The sequence below is a fragment of the Arachis stenosperma genome, chromosome 3, assembly GCF_014773155.1.
Source record: "Arachis stenosperma cultivar V10309 chromosome 3, arast.V10309.gnm1.PFL2, whole genome shotgun sequence".
Classification (NCBI taxonomy): domain Eukaryota; kingdom Viridiplantae; phylum Streptophyta; class Magnoliopsida; order Fabales; family Fabaceae; genus Arachis; species Arachis stenosperma.
In genome coordinates, this window is record NC_080379.1 from 35,613,312 (window position 1) to 35,622,586 (window position 9,275).

Consider the following 9,275-nt stretch of genomic DNA (forward strand, 5'->3'; position numbering starts at 1 on the left):
GCTTCTATGATATAATGTGTGTACTTTTTTTCCATATATGTCCTTATCTAGACGCAATTAAGGCATCAATTGTACTGCATCTACTATCTACTATTTATCTATGCCATAATGTACTTGGATGCTCAAGAACTGAATTTGTCTGTATGATTGATGGGTTAGGAATTGAAGTCCTTAAAGGGCACCCTTCCATTGAAGATAATTTTATTTCATGAGACTTGACTTTTATTTCCTTCATTTTTTTTTTTTTGTATATTATATGTGTTTTCCCTCTATTTCAATCGAGTTGTTTAGTATATCTAAGAATATTAGGTTCGCTTAAATTCAGTGTCTACATATATATATATTATACAAACGTGTCGCTACCAGATTACTTTTAGTAACTTGTGTAATTCTGTTTGCTGATAAAGCCAAATAGTTAAAATGAATTAGTGTGAAATAAATAAAGAGATAATTTATGGATAAGTAGTTTTATTAAAATTTGGTCAGTATTCAATAAAATCTTTTTTTATACTATTAGATATAATCTTACACTATTAAAAATATTAATAATAACTAATTAATGGCTACAAATTACAAAATTTGCTGACCTCTATCACTCATCATAAATAAATTATCTCTTAATCCACAAATATATAAGGCACTTCAATTCAATACACGGATTAATAAATCATTAATTTTAGAATAATTACTCAATTCAATTCTTAAGAATTTTAAAAGTAGATATTTAAGTCTCAAAAAAATTAATATTCAAATTAATTTTTTAATATTTTTCTCTGTCAAACATATTATCTAGCGTGACTCATTAACGAAAAATACTGAGTTAGCATATAAAGTTGCATATATGATACTTAAATGTCTCTATGTACGAAAAGCAAGGTTACGAGAACCGAACTGATCATCAAATCAGTCGAGTAACTGTTTTAATGGTTCAATGATCCAACCGTAGTCGAACCGATTTCGTTAAATATAAAATAAAATTATTAAAAATATAATATAAATCTTTTAAAATTTAAATTCAATCATTCATATAATAATAAGATTTAAATTTTCATAACACACCCACTAACTAAACTATATCTCATCTCATCGTTAAAATTCTACATTCAAATTCAAACATAAAAATTAAAAAAAAATGATGGCATAAAATACTATATCTAGTTATCCACATTCAATCAACAATCACCAACAATGTCAATATTTACTTAATTAGACAAAATTCGCTCAATTAATTTCAAATTACTAACTAAAAATAGCTATGAACCAATCTCAGCAGTAATATTTTGTCAAGATGTGCAAAACAAACCATTTCCTGTCCCCTGAAAATCCTAAAAGAAAAGAGATTTACCAATAATTGACCAACTTTTATTTTAACATTCAACCCTTCCAAATAGTTCTCCTAAAAAATTGGTACAACCTCAAAAAAGAAAAGTCTAAAACCCAACTTAATGCTTCAATTGCAGTTACAACTTGCAATATAGCATACCTTCAATGAGTAATAAAGGGACAAGACAGAAACACAATATTTGAAATAAAATCATCCTTTACTCACTCCAGAAACGCAATAGGAACCTGCCTTCCAACAATTCATTCGCAACAACACAGTAAGCTGAAAAATGACAATGCAACATTTCAAATCACTCAAACACAATGAGAATTTCACCCTAAAAATCATTTAAGCAAAAATGCATACATATATACACAAAATTGAATAAGATAAAAACAGATCTAAAGAGAAAAAGAAAGGAACCGACTGAAGCCATTATTGACGAGGAACTTGAAAGTATGGTTGTCGCAGTTGTAAGTGAACTTGTTGTTAGAGGAAGGAAGTTTTTGGAAGCACTGGAATGACGGTGAGGAGAACATGCACATTTGCGACGGGGAGGAGAACAGGGATGAGTAGACGTTCGCGACGTTGAGCAACAGAAACGTTCGGCAGCAACGACGTCACCCTCGGGCTTGACAACGACGATGACAGATCTGGGCTTGACGAACTCCTGGCAACGAGAAGGAGAATAGGTCCGGGCTTGACGGCACCCTTGGGCTTGACGACTCGAGGAGGAAAGAATACCTTCAAAAAGCAAGGATGGTAATCATTAGTTGTCATCGCCGAGAGTGGTAGGGACTGATAGTGGCTGAAAAGCTTTGATGATTTTGCTCTGATAGGGTTAGGGTTGGTCAATTTGAGGCTTTGTGCGTTTGTGGAAGATTGAAGAGGGGATGGATGTTCTCATTTTGGGCTGAGTATTGTTTTTTTTTTTTTTTTGGGTTGGGACCAAAACGACGCTGTTTTAATGTTGATTAGAGATCCGAACATTTTAAAAACTTGGCCAGTTCAGCCGGTTCACTGGTTAACTAGTTTAACCAGTTTTTTGACCGGTTTTTTGCAGTACGATTTTAGACGTCAATCGGACCGGTCAGATGACCGATTTTCGGTTAATCTGGTCGAATTGGCTGGCCCGATCCGATTTTCAGAACATTGACGAAAAGGACAAAACAGTAATCCCTTACCTAAAAATTCAAAATTGCGTTGTTTTAATAAAGAAAATAACTTATCATACTATAAAAAATGGCATCACTTATCTATAGCAGTAACATACTATACAAAAAAGAGATTCAATCCTGAACAAACTCACATATCCTTCAGTTCAATCCAAATCTTCTTGCCCACTTCCCCATCCTCTGTCACCACTTTCTTGAGGAGACCAACCTGAACCAAACGGGTACCTCAAAGATATCCTAAAAGTCCTCAGAATAGGTATACCCCTAAACATGTTTTTCGTTAAGCAGGAAAGGGAGGAAGGACAAAGGATGGAAGGGGAGTTAAGCATCTATCGGAAGAAAGATCGGGGCCGAAACTAAAGGAGATGTTTTTTGTTGGGGTTAGGGACGCAGTTTTAAAATTTTATGTCAGGGAATGTATGTTTTGTCCTTTTCGCACACGTGGACACTTAATTGTCATGTGTGTGAGTTTACATGTCAACTCAATATTTATTGTTAGTGAATTATACTGAAAAATCGATTGAAGACTGTTATATTTGGCGGAAAAAAATATTAGGCATTGATGTGAGTATTATTTTTTTTTGAAATAAAATATTTGATTTAAAATTTTTAGAGATTGATTTGAATAATTACTCTTAATTTTAAAAGTGATTTTGTTAGTTACCAACTTTTGTTTAACCAATAATAACCCAATACCACAGTAGATGAGCAAAAATTAATAATAGAAAAAAAAGACTTAATGAAAAAGAAGAATATTAGTCAAAGACAAAAATTATTTCTTAATCTTTTCTTATTTTACTTACCCAACCCATCTTGTTGATCCTTACCTATTGAAAGGGAATTTTGAGATAAGAGAAGCCCTCGTCCATCTTTCGGTGATCAGGAGAGTAAGCCGGAGATAGGTCCGTGTTTTCGTCAGCTACAACGTATTTGATTGAAAATCTTCTTAGCCGAAGAAGCCCAATGAACTGATCGAGGAGCAGCAATAAATGGGCTGACAATATGGATAGCATAAAGGATTTTTTTTAATAAATAACTTAATTATTTTATTTATAGATATAGATAATTTGTAGTTTAATTACCATTTTGCATTACTTTATATATTTCATTTATCATATAAACGAGTTAAGTTTAAGTGTATATCGTTTACACTATAAATGAGATAAGATACAGTTTGACATACACATATCACGTTTGTACATGTGATATATGGAAGAAAGCGATCTTCACGTATCTCGTTTACAGTGTAAACGAGATATGGTTAAACTCAACTCATTTACATTGTAAACGAGATATTAGAAAAGTTAATTCGTTTGCACTATAAACAAGATATAGACAAAAACCGTATATCAAAATATATAACTCATGACCAGTGGAAACATAAGAATCTATCTATCAGGTGGACACTACTCTGGAAATATATGGTATATCCACGAGACTAGTAGCAACATGCATCCAACAATGTTAGTGGTAGATCGATGTGGTGCAGATCATAACGAGTGGTATCCTTGCGAGCACAGTGGATCACCAAAACAGACCGTAGCACCTCTTGAGGTCCTCTAATAATGGTAGCCACCTGATATGGACCTGGTTGTTTGACTTGTCTTTCATCATCTAACCCCCGATCAACAACAAGATGTAACACCTCGTGTACTGTTGAAGGGTGGCTGATCTGCAGTAGCTGGCATATGCCGTACTCAATCCCTAAGCCATATTAGCTTGATCAGAAATGACTCATTCCTTTGTGTCCCTGTTGCTGAATTTGAGGAGGCTTAGCACCGAGGAGCTCCTCTACCCACTTCCAGGTAATTAGGTGCTAGTACCATGTCTGGAAGTCACACAAGCACCCACTTACTAGCTCTCCATGCATAGGTAACCCAATGTGGTACGCAGTATCCTGCAGAGTGATGGTACACTCACCCTAAGGCAGGTGGAAAGTGTGGGTCTCTAGACGCCAACGCTCCATGAATGCAATAATCAGGGGGTTGTCAAATACAAAGTCTCTGAGTTGTACCGTGTCACTAAACCCAGCCTCCCTCAAGTAAGGGAGAATGGCGTTTGGTGGTTCGAAAGTGTGGCTAACTCACCTAGAGAGTAGTAAGTCAGGCATCTATTAAAATATAAAACATTTCAATAAATTAAAAAAATCTATTTGATATATGACATTCGAAATCAAAAGTAAAAATTTAAATTTCGAAATAAAAAGATAAAAATTATAATAAATAATTATTTCAACAATATTGCAATTAATATTCAGTTAAATAAGTTATATACCATATTTAAAATCAAAATAAAAATTAAAAATAAAAAGGTAATAAATTATTATTTCACATTCCTTTACTTATTATTCTTCAAACTAAATTAAATTAATTAATAAATCTCCTTTGAAAAATTAATTTTCTAAATCACACATTTAAAAATTTTATTTAATATTACAACTAATATTCAATTGAGCAATTTAATAACATATTTTACCATCTAACAAAAGCTAATCTGGCACTTAACTTATTTTATATTACCAAAATATAAGCTATTCTAGTCATATATATAACGATATTAATTTTATAAAAGTATCCTAACTATAACTATGTGCTTATTTATTTAAAAGAGAAAAATAACAACACTAATCTAAAAGTCAATCACTCCCACGATGTGTCACATCTTGTTTAGGCAATTGATGTTACCATTTCATGCATCTATGTCGCTATAATGTCCGAACATTTCAAGAATATCAAGAAAAATATTCAAACGAGAGAGAAAAGAAGTTAAAGAGGGTGTGAAAGCAGCATGAGTCACACTATAAACAATTTTTTTATGGCCAGATATAAGGGACAGATTTTTCCATACAGATGCAAGGAGGTGTTGACAAGTGACAAGGATGATGGTTGTAGGGGATAGGCTTGGCAGAGCCCTGTAACATTGTCTGCCTAGGTGGGTAAGGGAGCTGGCTAGTGGAAGCTGGAGTCGATGTTACAGATCCGATAGTGTATTCTGTTAGTGGGCTGGGCCGTTGTTTTAGTTTTTACTTTTGGGCCATGAGTGTCCTACAAAGAGAATTACACGAGAGGAAATTAGCCTCACAGAAGAGGGCCGGTCACAGCGACCAGCAGCGCCGAGGGAGTGGGGTAGACCGACAAAGTATGATGAATTCGGTGGTTGGAATTGAAACCATGGTTGAAGCAAGTGCGTTGGGCGAGTGGTAGGAGAACGACCTCCAAAATCAAAGAATTGTTAGTGGACACTGCGGAATACATCGTCGTCGTCCTGTACACAAGTTTATGGGCCAGATGAACGTCATAAAGGCCTGTGTCGACACCGGAGGATGAATTAGAGGGAGGAGCTGCGATGGTTAGTCGGCGGCAGCCATGGAAACAACCACCTTTGTGCGTCGTTTTGACTAAGGTAAGGGATTGGGTTCGGCGGGCTGGGGTTTTCAATCCGGTTTCGTTGTTTGGGCTGAGCCCAATAGTTGGGAAAATAAACTAGTGGAGTCCAGAAGGTTGCAGGCTCAGGTAAGAAACAAAGAAAACCCTAACCCTAATTCAACACAAGCAGAATCAGAGTCGTGGATCCTTCTTTTCATGGCATACCTTCCAGTGTTCCTCATAAGTCGTCATCCTTATCTTATCTGATTCCAATGTGTGAGTTTGTTCATGATTGGTTTGAAACACGGTGAGTTTGGGTATTTATGTATTGATTGATTAAATCGGATATTGGGTTTGGATAAGGTGGATGAAATCGTGACTATTATTGTTGGTGACAATCGTTCGGGTAAAGCTGAATACGTTGCCTATCTGGAAGCCCCTAAGGAAAATCTTAGTGAGTATTAGACAAGGTCCCACAGTAGTCAGATGTTGTTAAATTCATGACAGCCTTCCGTTTTATTTTGTTTTTTTTTGTATAATCTCAGGGTCTAGGGTTTTCTAATTTTATGTGGTTTACAGGGGTTCTTGGATGCGGACTCAGGAGGTTCAATACACGGCGGAACATGTACTTTTCAGAATAGAGATCTTTCTGATTGAGAAAGTGGTGGTAGATTTGGTTAAGCAACACGTGCAAATCTACGATGACCATAGAGGTATGGGTATCATGGTTTCTGCTCTGTCGAGTTTCTATTTGTGTGTGATTTCATTCACTAATGACTATGTTTATTGTTATTTTTACTTGTCAGTATGCGAGTTTTGAGTTTGAAACGTTCTTTGAAGGATAATGTTCACGTTGTTCGTTTCTATCTGTGTTGCAATATTTGTCGTGCACTTTCTGGTGATAATGCTGTTGAACCTACATATGGCAAAGTACGGTAAAAAATAATAACACAGTGGACTATATGATGCGTGAGATGGAGATGGCTACTAAGTAAGTACCATCCTAATTTTTGTATATGTCGGGTGTATGTTAGGGTTATGGTTTGGTTGTTTTGTTCGTGACGTTGTTGTTTGTGTTCATCGCTGTACAACTCATGTATGCTGCTGTGTATGGAAGTTTTAATTTATGCCGTGAGTTTGTTGCCGGTCCCTGCATCAGTGTCATCTGATAACTGAAATTTTCTCCTTCATTTAATTACTTGGAATTCTTCTGTATATTTGGATTGAAACAGCTAGGTGAAATTTAATGTTGAACAACATTGTGTAGATTTTGATATTGTACAGATCCCTCTTCGTAAACCGAAGCATCCTATAGCCCCCTGACTGCCCAGCCATGTAAGCCATAATCTTAGATGTGACAATCTCGAACTTTTTTAGACTATCAACTTGGGCCTTATCAGACTCACTCAGATTCCGATGACTAAACATGGTTGGAGCCAGAGGGTGGTTATGATCGTCGTCTATCCTACAGACTTTCCAAACCTGGTCTTGCATGTCAAAGTAAATTTTCAGCTTTGCCAAACAGCCCGTCTGACTCTCCAACTTCTCCTCCCGTACTCGTGCTGGACAATCGTAGTGTTTCTCATTCCTTGTGCCTTGACGGTGACAAAAAAAGTCTCATCTTACCAAGACACCGTTTATTTGAGCCACGTCACCCTTACGTATACCAAACCCCCGTAGCCAGGCAAATTGCTTGTATGCCGCATAAGCCTCTTCCTCCGTACTAAAGATTTTGTCGATGAAATCCTCTGTGCACCTAAACCCGGGAGCATCACCCTGAGAAGTCTCTGGGTCTGGGCAGACGCAGTTCTCGTGGGTATCGTCACCCATATCAGTAGTCTCGGACGCATTCCCGCACGTGTCGTACTCGTTATCCCCACTCGAACAAGACCTCATGAAAATACTCTTCGTCACTAAGCCAATCTGAATCATCCTCTACCCCCGTGAACTGGAAGTTTGAATCCATCTTCAACGACAAAGGAAGTCAATCACCTGGAACATGTATAGTCAGCAAATAACTTATCATTAGCAGGCTAAGCAACGGATTAAAGGGTTTTCTAACATCCTTGGCATATGTAAATAGCTGAACGAAACTATAACAGCAACAGGTGTGCGTCACGCTACATTTTTCGCATCTCGACCTAATGCAATGACTATTCCTAGAGGGGAGACATGCTGTAATAATCTCGAATCGAATACACCTTACCAACCAGTTAATATTCAAATAATTAAACACACATCAACTATCCGTCGTTAAATACTACTGCATATTTAACGCATGTTAAATAATCGGTGGACTCAGGAAGAACAACAAACTTACATGTAGTCATACCCGACCTTGGGACAGTCTTTATCTACAACGAATAAGGTTATTTGTGTTTTAGCGTTCGGTTAATTGACATTATAAGAAGAACAAAAACCAAAAAAGGTTTGGGTGCCCGTGTGCCATAAGAGTTTTAGTATAGGAAATGTTTTCTTCCAAAAAGAGATTACATAATTATTGTTACAACCTGCCAGTCAATCTAATGAATCGAGCATCTCCTGTTGCATAATCTATTTTTAGTTATTATTGTCAACTTCAAATATTGAAAACAAGCTCCTTAGGTGACTAATACAACAATGGTACAATGCAAGACATAATTAACGTCACTAATGTGTTCTCCTCCATCTTATGGGACAGATCTTCACATACTTGAACCACAAATCTTCCAAGTGCTAAATACCCGCATACAAGAATACAACTCAACTAAAAGAACACGTCAACAACATGCCTAGCGTTTTTAGCCAATTCTCACTAACTGGTAACATGATTTTCTATTTGTATCTTTTTTGTGACACAAAACAGACATAGTAATAGACTGAAACTTCCATGTTTCTACTTATACTTGCTAAAGACTACCAGATTGTTACTTACAACATCTACGATCTCACAATAAAAATCCACAAACATGTACAAATATGTTATATTAGCACTCTTTCCTATGACAACTAACTTCTATCTTCCGTAATTTCATTTTCATTTTAACTATCTTTCCAAAACCATAAAAGGGTACCTTCAACTTTTCTGGACTCCCATTTTTAACATACTCATCACGCTGCGCCGTTGGGGGCAAAACTCCGTATTAACGTTACCCGAAACAAGTTGCCATTCTAGTGATAGAAATTCAACAGCAAAAAAGTACAAAGACAATATAATGTTCACCAAAATTGGATAAACCACAAAAAAATTACAAGGCAAATTTTCAAAAAATTTCTCGATTCAATTGAACTCACTGCACCCGATGGTCCAAACCTCTAAAGCAACACACTGTTCTGAATACAGTATAAGCCAACAGAGCAAAAACACCCCATTCCATACTTGGGACGATTGCCAACGTAGCACAACATCAGCTTGCGACTACGCCCATAGCG

At 36.3% G+C, this 9,275-nt stretch overlaps 1 protein-coding gene across 1 annotated transcript; it reads right to left on the reverse strand.

The window, feature by feature from the left end:
- Nucleotides 1-7,055: 7,055 nt before the first annotated feature.
- LOC130965893 (uncharacterized) lies at nucleotides 7,056-7,760 on the reverse strand. The gene is made up of 2 exons (XM_057890652.1): nucleotides 7,532-7,760; nucleotides 7,056-7,459 (listed from the first exon to the last, which is right to left on the reverse strand). The coding sequence occupies exons 1-2, from the start codon at nucleotides 7,758-7,760 to the stop codon at nucleotides 7,056-7,058; spliced, it is 633 nt and encodes a 210-aa protein (XP_057746635.1).
- Between the last annotated feature and the right edge of the window lie 1,515 nt (nucleotides 7,761-9,275).